This window comes from Cibotium barometz, chromosome 6 (genome assembly GCF_041138505.1).
Source record: "Cibotium barometz isolate CiBa-2024 chromosome 6, ASM4113850v1, whole genome shotgun sequence".
Taxonomy (NCBI): Eukaryota; Viridiplantae; Streptophyta; class Polypodiopsida; order Cyatheales; family Cibotiaceae; genus Cibotium; species Cibotium barometz.
In genome coordinates this window covers 42,264,781-42,283,585 of record NC_141051.1, presented here as the reverse complement: position 1 = coordinate 42,283,585, position 18,805 = coordinate 42,264,781, and the positions used below count along the sequence as shown (strand labels likewise).

The window sequence follows — 18,805 nt, the reverse complement described above, 5'->3', positions numbered from 1 at the left end:
GGAAGAAAGCCACTGAGAGACCGTCCTCTCCAGGGCATTTGCCCTGAGGAAGTGCGTGCAGAGCCTCCTCCAGTTCCGTATCCGAGAAAGGGGAGAGAAGGGAGTGCTGCAAATGGGCCGGCACAACCGGTCTCGTGAAGCTCCAAACTGCCTCCCGGGCCTCTCTCACCCTGTCATCTGCTGGCTCAGCAGAGAGCAGATCCCTGTAAAAATCTGTGGCGATCGCCCGAACCCTGGGGGGATCCACCACTACCTGGCCATCAGCCTGCCGAAGACGCCTGAGACCCTCTCGTCTGAAGCGAGGCCCTGTCGCCTCAAAGAAATCTCGAGTCACTCTGTCTCCAGCCTGTGTCCAAAAAGAAGCCCGAGCATGGAATCGGAACTCCACCCTCCTCTCCTCGATGGATCTGATCTCTGTGCGAGCTGACTCCATCTGCTCTGAAATCCAAGGGCTCGTAGGATTCCTCTCCTGGAGTCTCTGAAGGGAAGCTAGACTCCTCCGCAGGCTCCTTTCCTACTCTCTGAAAGTCTCCAGACGGTCCAGGGCAGCCTGTCTGAGCATCCTACTGATCTCCTGCAAACCCCTGTCAAGATCGCTGGCTGCCGATCCTCTCCTGAACTGAAGCTCCTGCCAGACCTGCTCAACTCTGGTCGCAATCTCGGGCTCCTCTATGAGACAATCTGGGATCCGGACGCTCTGGCCTCGCTCTCCTCTCGTAGGGTCCTCGATCTGGAGAAGCACTAGAAAGTGGTCTGAAAACGAGGAGCCTGCAAGTATACCCACAGTGCCACCTCTATCGCAAGCCCACTCATCAATGTAAAACCTGTCAATGCAAGAAAGGTTAACTCCTGTGGCCCGTCTATCCGAGCGCGAGAACGATAAACTCCCCTGCAACCTGCCAAACTCCGAGAGAGTCCACGGATCCTGGCCTCTCACCTGCAGCACTAGTTCCTCCCAGGCAGCGAGCTCCGGCCCATGAATGGTCTCCTGGCTGCCCCCCATCCTGTCCGCTGCATCCTCCAGCATGTTGCAATCCTCCCCTAGGCACCAATGGTCTGCCATGGGGAGGGACTGCCTAATGGTGCTCCAGAACTCAGCTCTCCCGGTCGCCCCATTAGGAGCGTAGAAGTTGAGGAAGCCAATGCGGTCTTCCCCAACCCGAAGGATGATCCACTGCGCTCGACCCTGGACCAGAGTGCCAGAATCCACAACCTCGGATAGAAGCTGCTCGCTGACTGAGATGCATACTCCACCCTGGTTCCCCTGGGAGCCATATGCCGGTGACCAAAAAGTGTGACTCCTGCCCGGCAAGATCTTCCCGCAGGTGCGGGTACGCCCGGCAGAAAGGTGGTGCTCCTGGATGAAAAGGATATCTATGGGTCCTCCAACGAGAGCCCTCTGGATCTCCTGGCAAAGTCTGCCCCGACCAATGTAGCAGCGAGGTCCACCAAGACCCTGGATGTTCAATGAGAGGATCCTCATGGATGAGCTATGGCAAGTGAAGCAGCCGCCACTGGCTCACCCCTCTCAGCCGGCCCGGATGAGCTGCCCTCCACTCTGTGAGTCTTGGGCGCCGGCTTGGAGGGAGAATAGTCACTGTCTGTCCGGGTGCGGAGTCTCTCCAAAAAGAGGGTGACCTGTCTCTGTGTCCAGCCCCACTCCGCCTTCGCCCTGTCCAGGGCATAGGCGTGAGACCAATCCTCTGCATATATGTATCTAAAGGTAGGCTGCATCCTCGGGGCGGCGTGGAGGAGAATCAGTAGCACCGCCTCAACTGAGGTGTGGACCGGATCCGCCCGCCAATCTCCTATACCAAACAAGCTCATGCAGGCTGAGTGTAATCGGGTCTGCAATAGGTCTGTGAGCCCCAAGTCACTGAAGTGGTGAGAAAACTCCAGTATCTGATCACGCAAAACTTCCTCTACAGAGTTGCAATCCCAAGCTGTGCCTGGGGCAACACTAAGAGGAAAGGAGAAGGCCACCATGCTGCTCACCACTGAAGGGGAACGAGAGGGATGGCACACCACGCAAACTCGCAAGGGCGCGACCAGTGACTCAAAAGGGCCAGCATCCAGCTGGAGACACCTGAAAAAACCGTAATCCACTGGGAGCCCCATCACTCGCGGGGGCCCCCCAGGGGAGGCTGGAGAGAACTCTGTGGCGGGCGAAGCTAGGATCGCCATCTCCACCGGCCCGGAGTGGCGGTGGAACAGCCGCTGAACTGAACGCTGGCCTACCCAGCTGCGCTGCCCTAGGGCAATGGGTGGTCTGGAGGAGTATCCTAGAGAGGCCGAGGGAGGGATGGTGGCTCGCGGAGAGGAGGGGGGAGAGCGAGGAGAGGATGGAGAGGCATCCGCCAGAGAAGAGGTGTCAGGGGGGGCCGCCGGGGGAGGCGGGAGGGGAGGGGCTGGGGGGGGAGAGGGGGGGGGGTGGAAGGAGTGCTCTCCGAGTGAGGGGAAGAGGGGCCGGGGGTCGCAGAGTGCGGCCCGGGATCCTCAGGAATCCCCTCCATGGAGGGGACGGGGCCCCTCGCGGGGGGAGGCAGGAGCGGGGTCTCCACGTGGGGGGCTCCACCGGCGGCCTCAACGGGCACTGAGACTGAATCCTCATCCATCGGGGTGGGACCTGCTGGCCGCCTATCCCTGACTGGAGCATAAGTGCGGGTAGGTGCTTGGACGCCAGCCGGAGTCGCTTGTCCGCCAGCCTGTGCTACCTGCTGGCGTCTGCGGCGGTCCCTGCGGGCTGGGCGTTTCCGCTGGCGAACCTCCTGCCATCCGCCAGCCTCCTGGGTCTGCGCAGCATCCTCCGCCGGGGCCTGCTCGTCAGATGATGGCGCTTGCTGAGACGAGCCAGGGATGTCCGGTCTCTGAGGTGGATGGCCACCCCTCGGGCCTCCTGAAGGGGGTCCAGAGGCGGCAGAGTGTGAAGGATGAACCCCCTTGCTGGGACAGGCGCGTGCGAGGTGGCCCATCTCCCGACAGATGTAACACTGGCCGGGGAGGCCCGAATACTCCACGCGCTGTATCAGATGTCCTCCAGAAAGACAAGGGAGGAGGATCGTCTTCGGGAGGGACTCCGGTGACGGAACCACAACGCGAATGGCCGGGAGTCCTGCTGCCCGAGCTATCACTGAAGCCGCTGTCTGAGGCGTCTCCACCACCTGCCCGAACGCCTTGCCAATGGATGACAAGAGGGGCAAGTACTCCCTGCGGAGTCCAGGAAAGCATATAGTGATGGGGAAACCTGTCGTGCCTGCTAGCGGGTCAGAAGCGGGGTCGAAACGGTTAGTCCATCGCGCCAGGAACGCCCGGGATGAGCGGAGGGCAATGGGGCTCCGAGCCAGCACTGTCTGAGCTGCCTGGGGGGACTCGAAATCCACCTGGTAGTAGTCACGTCCCAAAAAATCGACGCTGACGATCTTGGCAGGCACGCCAACGAGGCTGCCTTGCAGAAGGTCGCGAAGCTCTCTCCGCATCGGACGGCTACCCACTATCTTGCAGACCAAGGAGGAGGCCTCAAGAGCGGATACTGTGGAAACAAACAACTGATGATCTGCATCTGTGAACTCCAGACGGAGACCGGAATCGGCAGGGGTGGTCGAAGCGGCTTCCATGGAGTCCTCCAGAGGGAAAAGGCCAGAGACCGGGGTCACCAACGGGAGGGACACAGCCCTACGAGGAAACGGAGAGGCGGAAGGAGAGAGGATAGCGGGGGCGGAGCGCCGGGGGGGGGGGGGGGGGGGGGGGGGGGGGGGGGGGGGAGCTGAGGCGGGGGAGCTAGCGGTGGGAGGAGGGGCGAGACGGAGGGGGGGGAGGAGAGGGAGAAGGCGGGTGGAAGAGCCGCGAAGCGGAGGAAAAGGCGGGGGGGGGGGAGAGATGGCGGGGGAGGAAGCGAAGCAGGAGGCGGGGGGGGGAGAGATGGCGGGGGAGGAAGCGAGGAAGGAGGCGGGGGAGGAGAAGGCGGGGGGGGGGGGAGAGATGGCGCGGGGGGGGGGGGGGGGGGGGGGGGGGGGAAACGAGGAAGGAGGCGGAAGAGAGAGGCGGAGGGGATGGCGGGGGGGGAGAGGGGGGCGCACGACGGCGAGAAGCTGCAGGGGGAAGGTAGACGGGAGGGGGGGGGATGAGGCGGAGCTCGCAGGAGCAGATCGTTCAGTGACTCCGACCTGGGCCGGCGCATTACCCAGCAGGACATCCTCTAAATTCTCTTCTCACCCTTTCCAAACGAGCCCCTTGAATCAAGGTTCACAAGGATGAGGCTCAGTAAAGGCTCTGCTACCCCTCATTACAAGGTTAATATAAGGAGTTCAGTGAGGGGTAGTGAAGTTTTGAGAGGGGTGGTTAGTGCCTTGTGGGGGCTGGTTTAAGAGGTGCTGGTAGATGAGCAGGTGGGTATTTCAGAGGTGGCAGAGTTTTTGCAGTGTTAGTCATGTCTGTTTTGTTTGTTGCTCCACTATCATATCATTATTATGGAGCCTTTTGAGGCAGTTGGGAAGCCAACATCATGTTGTTGGGCAGTGTCGCAAGAAGATGAAAGCAAGAAGTTGAAAGGACCTAAGTTGAATCTTTAACGAAGAGATTTTGGCAATGATCCACGATGCGAGGACTGGAAAGATTTCTTGTATGATGCAGAGGTCATTCTCAAGACAGATCACCAGAGCCCGAAGTTTCTTGTATGGGGCAGAGGTCATTGTGGTTAGAGAGTATGGCGGAAGCGGTTACTTAACAATATATATATGCACAAGATTGGTTGAACACTGGAATCAAAGCAGACTTGGAAAGATTTCCTGTATGATACAGAGGTCATTCTGAAGACAGTTCAACAGAGCCCGAAGTGGCTTAAGAGGTCCTTTTGAAAATTTCTTGTATGGGGCAGAGGTCATTGTGTGTTAGAGAGTATGGTGGAGGTGATTACTTAACAATATACATACGCACAAGATTGGGTGAACACTGGAATCAAAGCAGGTGCATTCCTACAGAGACACTTTACTGTGCCCCAATTGCCAGGGTGCCCCCAACGGCTGTGCTCTCAGCGCATTGAACAACTATGAAATTTCTGTTGCACTACTGTCTCGTTCCATTTCTTACTTTTCATCTGGTCCATCCGTCGTTTTTCCATCCGATTTCGTCTCACTTTCTGTCTTCTGTGACGGGGTAGGCTGCTGCCAACTGATGATTTCTGGTGTCTGGGCTGCTGATAGGTCACGTGGGCTGCATTTTACTTGATAGGGCTGAGGGTTGGTGATGTCTAAATGAGGATGGGAAGGGACATTTCTGCAGTTGTGGGCTTGAAAACAGGCCTTTGGGCGTGTTTTCACTCATTTTTAAAGGACTTTTGGCCCACAGTCAAACTTCAAAGCTCTCTGGCATGGGGTCTTTGGGCGGCTGATTTGGGTGCTTGGGATTCTTCCTTGGCCTTCCAATGTGGCCCCAAAACTGGGATTTGGGTCTTCCTTGCTGATTTGCTCGAAATGCTTCTTGATCTGGGCTTTGGGGTCTTCTTTGTTTATTTTTTCCATTGCCCCTCTCTTGTTTGGAGGAAGGACGCTGTGGGCAACCTTGGAAGGCCAAATGTGCACCTATCCATAGAAGCTAAAGTACGTATATTTTATATAACTGTATGTCACGTTTTTTTTAATAAAAAATGTCTACATGATAAAAAAACGTGAGCCTTTGTATTCTTAAAAAAAAAAAATCAGTTTTATAAGGTTGTAAAAGAGAGAATGTTTTAACATTTGAAACTTCAACGAATGCTCCCGTGTGTGTTTCTCTCTCTAGAGTTTGGCCCAATTAAGCATCATGGGAAGAAAGAATCATCTATGATTTTAATATTTATCATCTATGATCTACTTGACAAGACCATACTCCTAGGCCCTTTAAAATATATATAAAAAAATGACGTATTATATTTCAATCTGGCATAAAAGACGTCCAGTACACGTATTATACTTCGCTGTATTATATGTCCTGTCCCGTACCTGGCTTCTATGCACCTATCTGGGCCCTTCTAGGGCCATGGACAGCACCCATGAGCAGCCAGCCTGGGTGCTCAATAAAAACACAAAAGGGGCCCTTTTTCCCAAGTTTGTCAGTCCCCAAGTCCTCCATGCCTGGTTGGCCTGCTTGACCAGGCTCCAGGGCAGCATATAAACATGGCCCAACCCATAGTCACATGGAACATGGAACGGGAACGGGAATGAGGCCCGACTTTGGAACGGGAAACGGGGACATTTGGACTCGGAACGGGAACGACACATCATCATGAGATAGAGTTTAGATAGGAATAAGACATTAATTATGTCGCGAACAAGCTACAAGATAGGAAAATAGAGTAAAGAATGCAATAAATTTACAACGTACAAACTGGGAAAAACTTCAAAGAGAACAATTTTCAAAAGTAGCAGCAGCTAGCCATGTTTATCATGAAGAAAACAAGGGTACAACTGAGGGCTTGCATAACTAAGGAAATGAATACAAAGAGCTATTAAGGCACTCTAAAAAGGAGAATGTCAATTAGAGCTTAGAATATCATCCAAACTCTCATTTGTAGCTGCATCATGAGTTGGTGAAGCTGGAAGCTTATTGGAATTTGAATCTGAATCTCCCTTCATGGATATGAAGCTCTCATTGTCAAGATTACCACTTGCAACTTGAGCCAAAAGGTTCAAGTTGGCTGCTACATACACCAAATCATTTGTTGTAGTTGTTAACATGCGGTTCCTCTTCTTTGAGGCAACATGGCTAAAGGCACTCCATAGTTGCTCAATAGGAGAGGAACTTGCATTCTGACTAAGAATGCGGATGGCAAGACGTTGAAGATATGGAGTTGCTGCTCCATAATCCTCCCACCAAAGAGGCCCTCACAGGTGTCCTGCCATTGTGCATTTGTAGAACCGAACTTTCTAGCTTTGCTCCTATACAAGGAGAGCTGGCTTCTAATTGCTCTATGTACCAGAGCATCTGGAACCAGTCTCTCAAGAATAAGATGCCAACCTTCAGAGACTTCACTATCCCTCTCTTGCCCATAGCCCTGGAACTCTGGATCTAGCACAAATGTAGCCACATGCATATTTGAATGGTATTGATCCCACCTATCCTGACATAGGTTTCGGAGTTGCTCTCGCTTGTGTTCATCTACTTCCAGCTCCTTGATGTGCTCCACCATTTTGTCGATGCCTTCGTACACCTTACCAATGCATGGCTTTCTTGTCAAATCCCCACGGATCTCCTCGTGATCGTCCTTGGTTCGAGACTCGAATCCTGCAAACAAAGCAAACAAACAAACAAGGGGGTGCAGGCCTGACTCACCTCCCAACCATGACAGCCGTGGGCAAGCCCACAGTCTTGGCTGTCCCCACCGAGCCATCTTATGCGTGGTTGGCAGTCTAAACTCCCTTACCAAGGTAAGGTTTTCATTTGGAGGATGTTGGTGGGAGGGTTACCTACACGGGATCAGCTCAGCCGTCGTAAAAGTACATTGGCCTCTTGCTTCTTCTGCACGACATGCACTGAAACAGTTATGCATCTGTTCATGAGTTGTCCAGTGGCCCGTCAGATTTGGTCTTTTGTCTCTCACGGTTGGGAGGTAGTAGAGAGGTCCACTGTTTCAGCTCATCAGTGGATATTTGGGATTTGTCCTCAAGTCATTACTTCGGACAGTCACCTTGTGATATTCCATTTCCTTAGATAGACATGACTTTGGCATATTTGGACTACACGGAATGGGTTCATCTTTGATTCCTTGTCTGGAATACATGGGCACATTCTACGTATCTGCGGTTTGCTGCTTTGGCAGTTTTCTTCTCTTTTCTCAGCTCAGCTCTACTGGATGCAGATGTTATTTTGTTATGGTCTACGGCGGCTTGGCTGGCTCATCTTTGATGCTTTTATTTGGGATGCTTATTTGGCTAGGAGGCTTTCTTATTAGTGTACAGGTTTGCATGGTCATGATCCTTTAGAGGATCTTTTGTGGGGTTTTTTTTGGGGCCATAGGTTCTGTGTGAGCCATGTGGCTGATGTACATTTTACATATAATATAAAACACCATTTCACGAAAAGAGAGAGAGAGAGAGAGAGAGAGAGAGAGAGAGAGAGAGAGAGAGAGAGATTATTAATGTCTTCCAAAAGACCGAACTCGGCCTATGAGACAAATCGGTGTACCTGGATGGGGTATCCTCTGTCATCCCAACAAAATGAAAAAGTACTGAACTAAAAAGTTGAATCTGGGTGTGCAATAAGTACAGTGAGTGGTGAAGGGGATGGAGCTCTACTACTAGGAGAATGCAAAGCTATATGCATGGAGTATACAATCATGATATGCAACCTAGCTAGCTCCATCCTGTACCATACTGGGGGTATAAAATGGTATACATCAATGAAGGGGCCATAGGTTAACGTCTACAAGAGGCCAAAGTGGCCTATGAGACAAAAGTACCAATACATCTAAAACTCAAGGAAACTAAATGTCTCGAGTAGAAAATGAAAAGCATAAATTGAAAAACAACTAGCTATAACATGTGGCCAAAGAGGAACTAGTGGCCTAATACAACTGCCAGAAAAAGGTATATCTGATAAAAGTGTGGAATTGGAAAAATGGTAGGCTAGGGGAAGCCGTTGAGATAGACTCATCCCTGTAACATGCAATGGAAGTATTTGTAATCAAGGATCGTGTCACACAAGTCTCACACCGCCGCCTTTATCCTAAGTTTCGCGAGTTTAGCAATCCACTTTTATCACTTCAAACTTTAAGAGATTTAGAGAGAGAGAGAGAGAACTGTACACCAAATTGGGTCCCGAATTACCCACTGAAGGGCCCCCTCCTATTGCTAGGAGTATTCGCTTTATTAACTTTGAAGAGAATGACTTTGGACTGTAGATAAGCCAAACACAAGATCTCTGAAGGCCAAGAGTCGGGCTGCAGAAGCACCAATGATGACTGATCTCAAGCCTATGCACTCTTCCCAATGGAATGTAGGAAGGCTGCAAATCTGAGGCTGAGATATGGGCTGTTTGGGACTGTTTCTAGGCTGTGTATGAATGCTGAAAATGAATGAATGCGTGCGTTTTCCCTTCACCGGATGGCTGTAGAAAAACGATGAAGATCTGAATGCTGAAAACGTAAGGTTCTATGTGGGCTGAATGCTGTATGTTGCTGTGTTTTTGCTGATGGAGGACTGAATGCTCAATCGTTTATGCTCCTTGTGCTGAAGGATTAAACGCTTGAAGACCTTTAATGCTGAATTATATGAGATGAATGAATGGCTGTGCTATTTATATGCACTACATGAGCAAGTCGGCTGGCTGAAACTAGCCAACTGCTTCATGTCCTGCCAATAACTGTATAATGATGATAATAATGTGGAAAAATGCTAAATAAATACTATAAAATATGGGGAAAATATCAGATAATATTTTGAGGCTTCTGCAATGTTCTAGATGGCCTAAATGCATATGGGATGAATGCTATGCAAGAATGCACACATGTCCTAATGCAAACTCTAAGGCTTCTATGGCATTTATATGCATGAATGATTCTCCCCAAGTGGGTTAAGGGACTTCGATTGACTGACTGACTCACCAAGGCAGAGGAATGACCTACGTAGCTCGTGCCTGACATATCCTGGACTGAGGATTACAATGGGGTCACAACGTACGACAAATATCAAGTCCTAAAGGGTTTTACTGTTGTACAATGTTGCACTGATGATGAGCTATCTTGTCACCATGCACTACAGCCAATATCGCTTGTATCCTTTGATAATGTCTCGGTTGGAGCCGCGGCCCAGCGGGTCGTGGACGCCGTGCTCTACATAGCTCTCCAGCCCTGTCCAGGGTGACTCCTCGAGGTGGCTGTGTGGGCCGAGTCGACTCGTGGTATGCTGCTCTGAAGAAGTCGATAAGGGTCCGTTGGCCTATGTCTCGAATATGTCCCCCCCTGTCTGGAGCGTAGGATGTTATGCAAGGTGGCAATGCGTTTTTTTTCTTTTTTCTTTTTTCTTAAAAAAATTTTGAAGTATTTCTTGTGCAGGCCGTTTCAAAGTTTGTGTGGCCGTATTTCTTGTGTGTAATTTCGAGTTTGTGTGGCTGGCCAATGACTTGTGTCAGCACTGTTTCTAATTGTGTGGTTGGCCGCTGCTTGCAGGCACGTTAGGCGCTCATTACTGAGCGGCGTGGCCAAGAAGACCTGGCAATAACCAAAAACGGCAAAAAACTATGCCATGTTGCCATTATCTTTTTGTTTGTGCGCATCCGCTCCATTCAAACCAGCCGGTTGTGGAACGCGTTCCAGACGTTCTCGGAACGCACACTATGTGACAGGCCGCCTCAAACGTTTCCACGCTCCCTACGCAAGCTACATGGCATTCCTACGTTCCCTGCATTCCAGAACGACGTTCCATGTGACTATGACCCAGCCTCCCCCTCATTTCCATCTTTTGTTTTTGCAAGTCCTCAGCCTTGGTTGCTTGTGTGCACCCGCAAATTGCTGAAAATGCAAAGAAGAAGGTTGTTTTGGTGATGATCTCTGGTCGCCAACTACCCTGGCCAGTAGGGAGAACAATGCAAGTCTTGAGGTGTGCCCAATCTGTCCCAGATCCAGCCCACCGTTGGTACGTGCATAAACCTTCATCATATGAGGTAATTTACACATTCAGTCGAGTCCTTTTTCAGGGTAGATTGCTGTCCTTTTTGTACTCACTCATTACTGGAGCAATACAAGCAAATACTCTCTTCAGAGAGGGGGGCCCTTCAATGGGTAGTTGGGACCCCATCTGGTGTACTGTGCAACACCCCTACTCTGTCTTTTCCTTCTCTATTCTTCTCTCCTGATTCTTGCAAGGTAATACACAGGCTTCTCTCTTGTATTTTCAAGCCAAAGTTCCCATAAGCTTCCACATGTTACATGCTCACTGGTCTTGTGTGGAAGTGCAACATGCCTGCAAAAGAGTGGCGATGGAGAAAATAATATTGATAAAGTCTATTGTCTAGGAGTTTGGTGGCATGTTAAATGCATCTGGAAGGAGAATGTAGTAGTAGATGCACTTAGCAGAAAGGTACGTCCTCTCTACAATTTAGCATAGTGCAGGAGGGTAAGTTTGGATACTTGTCAGAATTTGGTAAGCCATGGTTCCATGTACATACAGGGTATCATGACAGATGGTTGTTCTACAAAGGCTGCCTAATTGTTCTGTCAAAAAGTTCGAACACTGATATTTCTGGCCTTGGATGCACAAACGGTGTTACAATTATGGGAGTCAGTGTTAAATTTGTCAAAAGGTTGAAGTGCAGCAGGGTAGGATGCTGGTGTCTCTCGTGATGCCTTTTAGCATGAATTTTATCACCACCCACCTTGAATTGCCAAGCAACGCTCAATCCAAAATCATTGTTGACGTTGAAGCAAGTTTGTGATGCTGATTTCTTGCAAGGACTTGTGTGTATAGGGCACACATTTTTATATAATTTGGTGTTCTAGAGTCTATAGTAGCCATTTGTATAGGGCGCACATTTTTTTGTAGCCATTCGTTACTTCGTATAGGGCACTCATTTTTATATAATTTGGTGTTCAAGAATCTGTAGTAGCCATTTTGACAGATTGTGACAGTAAGGTTGCTTGACACTTTTGGAGAGTAGTTTTTTTTGGGGGAGGATAATATGTACTATCTAGGGATATTCATCGGTCCTACCAGGTTCATATCCCCAGAAGACAATTACCTTCACCTCTCCCATTGACATTTGGAGAGTAGTTTGCAAGTGCATTTCATCTGCAATCAGATGGTCAGATGTGAATTTATAATAAGCTGGCTTTTGCAGTGTAAGTGGGAAGAGTTTTGGCCATCAGTACAGGCCACTTTGAATAATTTATTTTCTTCAACCATGGGGAGAATGCCATACAAGGCAGATTTTGGTTGTCCATTCATGTCTTTAGCCACATGTATGTAGGATCGTGCAGGCGGTTTGATGGGTGGCAGAAACTTATGAGCAAATCTTGGAGTCAGTCAAGCAGGGGATCAATGTAGCACATGCCACATACAAGGACCAACAGATGAACATAGCAGGGGTGTTAATTAAAAGGTGGGTGTTTGGGTCGTCTTCATGTTTACCAACCAGAGATTGAAAAAGTTATGAAGTTAAGCGTCTCTTAGCAATTGGACCTCTCTCTAAATGGTGCAGGAGGAGCAGCAGTGGATAACGAAGGAGTTTTGATCATAGTGAAAATGGTGGGTATAGGTTCAAATATGAATAGGGAAAAAATGATATAGAGCCATGAATGAGGGGGTTTGTCGTGAGGAGTCATTTTTCCAAGACTATCTCGTCCTGTTAATCAAATTATCAATGCAACTGCCTCCAGTAGAGACCACTTCTATCCATTGTCTAACTTTGTGTGTCATAGGTGTGCACCTTTTCTACTGTTGGTGTGCTGATTACAATTGTTTTTGAAGGTAGGGTATTATTTCTAATCATGGAGGACGACAACCACATTTCTCTTAGTGCACACTTTTTAACTATGCATATGCTTCAATAAATGGCAATATAGTTATATCTTTATTGTCAATTTTGTTCTGTGTCTTGTGATTTGGTATTGTCTGTTGACTGCGTTATTTTTCTTTGGCTTGTGTACATGCTTGTGCTTAGTCATCTACGGTTGTTTGTTGTACAACAGGAGCCAATAAGAGGATAATCAGTTCTCCTCCAGTAGCAATCTTTTTCCATCCTCTCGCCAAAAATATCACCTTCTCACAGTAAGTAAACATGTGCTCTCGAAATTCTTTCAATAATGTGGGGATTTTTGCCTTAGTAAGTCTAAGAGGTAGTAAAGTGCTTGTGTTGTCTGTAACTCTATTGGATTCAGGTACTGGAACTATTTGAGGAAGCAAACATTTGTCTTAGAGTCATACAACACACATGTGAATTGGTTGATGAACCGGGCTTTATTCTATTCACACTGCTGGTTATCATGGAGCTTTGTTCTGCCCTTCGTGATGTCTGCAGTGCAGTTATCATCCCTCTTCAGATTCTTGATTGGCAGCCCTTACCTGGAGAAAGACTTAATTACCACTGGTTTGTATAACTCGATTTGAATTTGGCATGCCGTTCATCACTTGAAAATATGGGATGAATCCTATGCCTTGACCCAGACCTAGGCCTTGCATCTCAGCTACCACCCACTGACTATTGCTCTTGGGACAGTAGGTTCTTGCAATACCACATGGGCTATTTAGGGTGCTCACAAATCACACTTCCTCCTGTGAAAATGGGGAATCGTGGTTGCCCATCCTTCTTGGCCAGGAGATCTCCCGGTCTAAGCCCTGGCCCATCTGATGGTGGGCTGGGAATGATGTGTCGAGGCCTTTAGCCATGGTTGTGAACCAAAATATGGCATTGTCTCTGTTTGCATATAGACAGACAACGTTGGTTAATAGGTGGGCAGACAGATCACTTGAAGATGCCAACCCTCTTCAAAACATCTGAATGAGATCCTAAATAGCTTCATACTTTTTCAGAGTTTCATGCCTTGTAAGGCTTCCATTGTGTTGTGATTCTGCAGGTTCTGTCTTGGCATGCAGTCACCTTCTCTGTGTCATGATTGAGATGGCTTCGCTCTGGAATCTTTCAAGAGTGGAGATAGATTTATGCAATGCTTTGTCACCAGAGCAGGAGCCATTCTCAATCCAATCCTTTAACTGGTTCCTTGTAAGCAGAGAATTACGTTCTTTTTCATAGAGCTGAAATGCACACATCACTTGAGAAAGCCTAATGTTTAACACATGGGGTTATTGCATGGTTTTGCAGGTCTTTTGTGCTCTTATTGTTGACAACTTTTTATATCCTCTGTCAGCTATATACTCTCACTTTACCCAGTCAATTGACTGGGCTGGTGTGCAATACCATCTCCGTAATGGGAAGATCTACAAGGTAAGGACTCAAAAGGATTGGGTGAGTGAAAGTGAAGGGAAAGAATTATGATGATGTTGATGTTGCTTATGAGCTTTCTTTCAAAAACTCAATGAGTAAAAGAAGAGGATTACTGCATGCTTTTGAAGGCCATGCGATGGGAAGAAAGAGAGATTAGTTTAAAAAAAAAAAAACAAATACATGGGCAGGCCCTAAGTTTTACGGTTAGGTCAACATTAAGAGGGGGGTAGGGCCCTAGGGGTATGTTCCCTGCTGCTGTGAACTGGCCTTTTTACCGTCCCCTGCCAGGGTGCTAGGGTGGCTGGTGGGCCCTGGGGGCTTGACGGTGTAATGTGCCCTGCCCTATCGGCAGCACACCGAGCACTAGTTGGGTAGCCTAGAGAACTCTACCAACTGAAGAAAATGAAACTGGGGAAGGTTCTGTGGCGAGGGGATGGTGACCAGTCAGAGGGAGGGGAGTACTGTTGCCCATGCCACGGCTGCTACTGTTGTCTGTGGGCAATCATCAGAAGAAGCTCAAAAGTACTCTTTTTGGGAGGCCCAGAAATCAGATGATTACTGGGTAGCCGACCACAAAGGCAAGCAGGTCAGAGTTGGGGGTGGAAGCCAGGGTGCTGTCTAGCTAAATATGCATGTCCACTGCATACCACAATGGGGTTCAGCTGCAAAACTCTCCACAAGGGCGACCTAGTCGAACTCTATCTGAATGTAGCCATTGCCAAGGATCTAGATGTTAGTGATCTGGTCTTGCTCACCAAGTAGCAAGGCTTGCAGGAGATCACAAATCTGTCCTTGGGTGGGTCTGCTACCTGCAAATCGGTGGGGGTGGGCAAGAAGAGGGCAGGCGGGGAGGGGGCCTGGGAGCAAGCAGGGAGGGAGGGGGGGTAAGGGGCTAGTGTGCAGAAGGGCTTGGGGTGTGGGAGCTTGCATGCAGGACAGACAAAGAGTGTTCTAGCAGGGGAGCTTCAAGATCTACACTTCTTCTCAGCTTTCTATCCTAGTGGACTGGTTGGTGCCTCCATAGCAGAGCTTGCTGCTAAATCAACCACCCTTGAGAACACATTATTTGGGTCAAGTTTCTCCAACTGAGTTATTTGGTTGAGGCCACTAGTTTGCACCTCATTTTTAGGTGGTTAGTGTTGGAGGTGGCAATTCGCGTAGCTACTCTCGGGTTGTCACATGACTAGTTGTGGGGGATTATCCCATATGCAAGAGCATGGGAAGTCAAAGAGCCATATATAGGGTGTGGTGGCACCTTGTCATAGATATCTCCTCCAGCTGGGTTTTTGGGGGGAGAAACCGTCGCTGGGAGATGGGAGCCCAGCCATCGACGTTGCTCAGTGGCCTAGGGTGGTGTGCGTGCTGCTGTTGCGTGACTTTGACATGGTATCAGAGCTCAACCTGTGTGGTCTTGGGCAGTCCTAACCTCTGTTGATTGAGGTGCTCGAATTGAAGGAGGGTGTTGGAGGTGGCAATTTGCGTAGCTACTCGGGGTTGTCACATGACTAGTTGTGGTGGATTATCTAGAGCATGGGAAGTCGAAGAGCCATATATAGGGTGTGGTGGCACCTTGTCATAGATATCTCCTCTGGCCAGGTTTTTGGGGGAGAAACCGCCGTTGGGAGATGGGAGACCAGCCACCGATGTTGCTCAGTGCCTTAGGGTGGTGTGCGTGCTGTTGCTGCGTGACTTTGATAGTTAGGATCAAAGACAATAGGAAGGTACTGCAAAGCTTCAATCCACCTCACTGGCAAATCAACGAGAAGGGTGAGGTTTGAAAAGATGAGATTTGTCAAGAATTTGCAGCAGAGATATCTCCCTCCCAACATCTAGGGTGAGTGTCAGATCATTGGTAAGGAGGGGAAGTAGGCTTGACAGCCACCCTGGAGCATTTGGAGCGTGGAGTATTTGGCAAAGCCCTTGACCCACAGAGATGCTCATAACCTGGTTACATGGATGGCATTTACCTATATAGGCTCATTGACCCTATTAATCGCCTTGCTATTATGGGATCATCTTATTAACTGTGTAACAATCGACTGCCCTTCCCATGTTAATTGTAGATCCCTCCGTCTCCAGCTCCGTCACCTAAGCCTTATCAGCATACTACCAGAGCTCAAGCATAACATAGCCTCAGGAGATATCTAAGGAAATGCAAAATCCTTTCACTTACATATTCTAGCCGTCAAGTAAAGTGATTTAATTTTTGGTTGGATTATTGTCATTGATCTGCTTAAAAGGGGTAGTTGTTTACTGATAAAATCTAGAGGGGTCATTCTGTTTGTATTAAAAAAAATAACAGTACTATCGTTCACTGGTGAAAAAATGATATAAATGCTGTTTTGGAAATGTCTGCAGATAGACAGGAAAATTGAGGACACAAGCAACAAGTCAGAAACCACCCGAAGGACTGCTCACACAATCAAAAGTGATTGGCAAAAGTTTTTGCATCGACCATCTGAGCAGCTCAGGAAGATGGTGAGAATTTCGAGAGCAGAATTGTACTAGGTTCGTGGTTCCTAATTTGGCTTATATAATGTGTTTATTTTACTTCGGCACCACTGTTGCTTATGAAGTCTTAGGCCAACTACATTCTTTTGAGCATAGTCAAGGTATCAAAAGGTTAGAGAACAGTGACATGCTCTTGTCTAGAGAACCAAGTACTTATCCAGTTTAGGCATGATTAGGTGTTGAATTACATTTTTTTAACAGCAATTCTTTTAGATATGGTGTTGAAATTCTTTTCATGGCAGTTTGGTTGTACCTTCTACTACAACATTTATAGATGAAAACTCATTTTTCAACGAGATTTTTTTTTGAATTGTTAACTACGTTATATTTGATATTAATCTCAGGATTTCTTTTTTTGTTTGAGTCGTGGTGGTGATGGTGATGGCGTGTGTTTTCTTCAAAAAGAAAAAAAAGATTTTCAAACCCCATTCATAAGACTATAGAAGGACATTACGAGTGTTTACATTTTAATAACAAACTGCACGCCCAAAAAGTTTTGAAGCAAATGGGTTTTGTATTAAATGGCTCGAAATACAAAAAAACTAACTCTACTGAAACAGCTTGCTTTTCTGTGGCACTGTTCCTTGCTTACTGCAGCGCTACTTCATGACAGCCGAAGGTGGTTGGTTCTCCACGACAGCTGTAGCCGCTACCTTCTTCTGAACGACGGCCACCCAGTCTCCCGTCGACTGCATTGCTCGGCCACGACAGCGACCACCTGGTTCTGCTTTGCTGCGCTGCCTTGCTCAGCTAGGCCCGCCACACTACGCCTTCTCCTCTTTAGCTTGGTGCAGAGACAGAGTATGCCTCCTCTCTCCACGCCGCTGACGCAGCTCAACGTCAGGTCACCGCGCCTTATCTCTTTCTCTCCGTTGGGCTCCGACAGCTGTCTCCTGCTCCTTTTGGTAAGCCACAACCTCCTCTCTCCTTGCTTGCCACAATTACAACCAGTTGCGCCTTGGTTAGCTAGGCTACACCACCTTGCTTTGCTGCTGCTTCCAGACATGGCTACAGTGTATGCAACCGCCTCTGCGAGCCAGTCTCTGGATGGCGGGCTTTGTCATCCCCTGCCTTTCGGTGCCTCTTGGCGCCGGCCTCACCCCTCCCACGGCTGGAGCCGACTCCGCGGTCTTTCCACTTGCTGCTGAGCTGCGCAGCCCTTCTCAAAGCCTTGCCATGAACAGTTCTGACGGCACGATAGTCGCCTTCTGTTGCCCTGCCACGACTCACACTGCCTTCTCTTTAGCGGCCAACGGCGTCGCTGCTCCTTGCCAGCAGCACTGCCACCTCCACCTTGACTCAGCGGGCTTTCCACTTGCTGCTGAGCTGTGCAGCCCTTCTCAAAGCTCTGCCACCACAACCTTCCCAACAGCGCCGACGGGCTACTTTTTTGCACGATAGTCGCCTTCTACTACTCACAGGGCCTTCTCTTCAACGCTACGCCGTTGGCCAACGACGTCGCTGCTACTTGACAGCGCTTCGCTTCAGCACCGCCATCATTACACCTTCACCTTGCTTGCTTAGTCTGCCTCTGTGTCTGTGCCACGCGCTGCTGCTGCTTGCTGCCGAAGAGCCACGAATGACCCTTCTTTGCCTGGTTGAGCTGCCCGACCTCTACCCCCTTTGCTGTGCGCACCATACATGTGGCTCTACGGCGGCCTCAACGGCATTGTGTGCGAGGCCTCGGCGCTATGCTTACTTCTTGGTGGCCCGCCCCTTGGGCTATATATATGGTGGTGTAGGTAGGACTCTTTGGTCGCAAGCCACACTGGCCTTCTATGATACTTCTTTAAAATAAATAAAAAACTTCTTCCTTGCACTCCGTCAGGAGATTACATTTATGGAAGTACAAAATAACACAAGAGTTTTGATGTAGCCAAGATGTTTGTTGTTGACGATTCTTTTGATGAAGATGTCTCCTTGCAAACTTGTCCCCACAACGGAACCATTGTTAACCCACCCGTGAGATGCTCTCTAATCTGAACGTTTGTAGGTTGATGGGAGATGCTCTAGAGCTTGTCTCTCATGCAAGCCCTCAAGCAAAGAATAAAAGAATGAGAATATGCTAATCTTTGTTGTTGTAATCTAGATTAATGGACAATGAATAACTTAATGTAAGGAAAGAGGCTAACAAGAGGGAATGAACCTAATCTAAGGAAAGGAGCACTCGCATCTCACACTACACTCACTTCTAACTCAGCTCAAGCAAATGACGAGCATATGGCAATGAGCAAATGACAAACCCACACACACGCTCTCATCCACAAGCTTGTCACACATGGGGTGTGTTTAAGAGTGAGTAAGCCATTTCCAAACACACGACATCCTAAGCTCAGCTTGGGCTCGATCTTTATCACCCATGCTCTTTATAAATAGTAAATGTGTC

General features: G+C 48.8%; 1 protein-coding gene across 1 annotated transcript in view; it reads left to right on the top strand.

The window, feature by feature from the left end:
• LOC147637769 (uncharacterized) overlaps window positions 1-16,726 on the top strand; it is a 68,491-nt gene extending 51,765 nt beyond the window's left edge. Inside the window, exons 10-14 of the mRNA XM_086799589.1 lie at window positions 12,656-12,734; window positions 12,845-13,053; window positions 13,541-13,686; window positions 13,786-13,908; window positions 16,267-16,726. Of these exons, the coding sequence (XP_086655715.1) occupies window positions 12,656-12,734; window positions 12,845-13,053; window positions 13,541-13,686; window positions 13,786-13,908; window positions 16,267-16,416 (707 nt within the window). The 3' untranslated portion in view covers window positions 16,417-16,726. The remainder of the gene's footprint in view (window positions 1-12,655; window positions 12,735-12,844; window positions 13,054-13,540; window positions 13,687-13,785; window positions 13,909-16,266) is intronic.
• The last annotated feature ends 2,079 nt before the right edge of the window (window positions 16,727-18,805 follow it).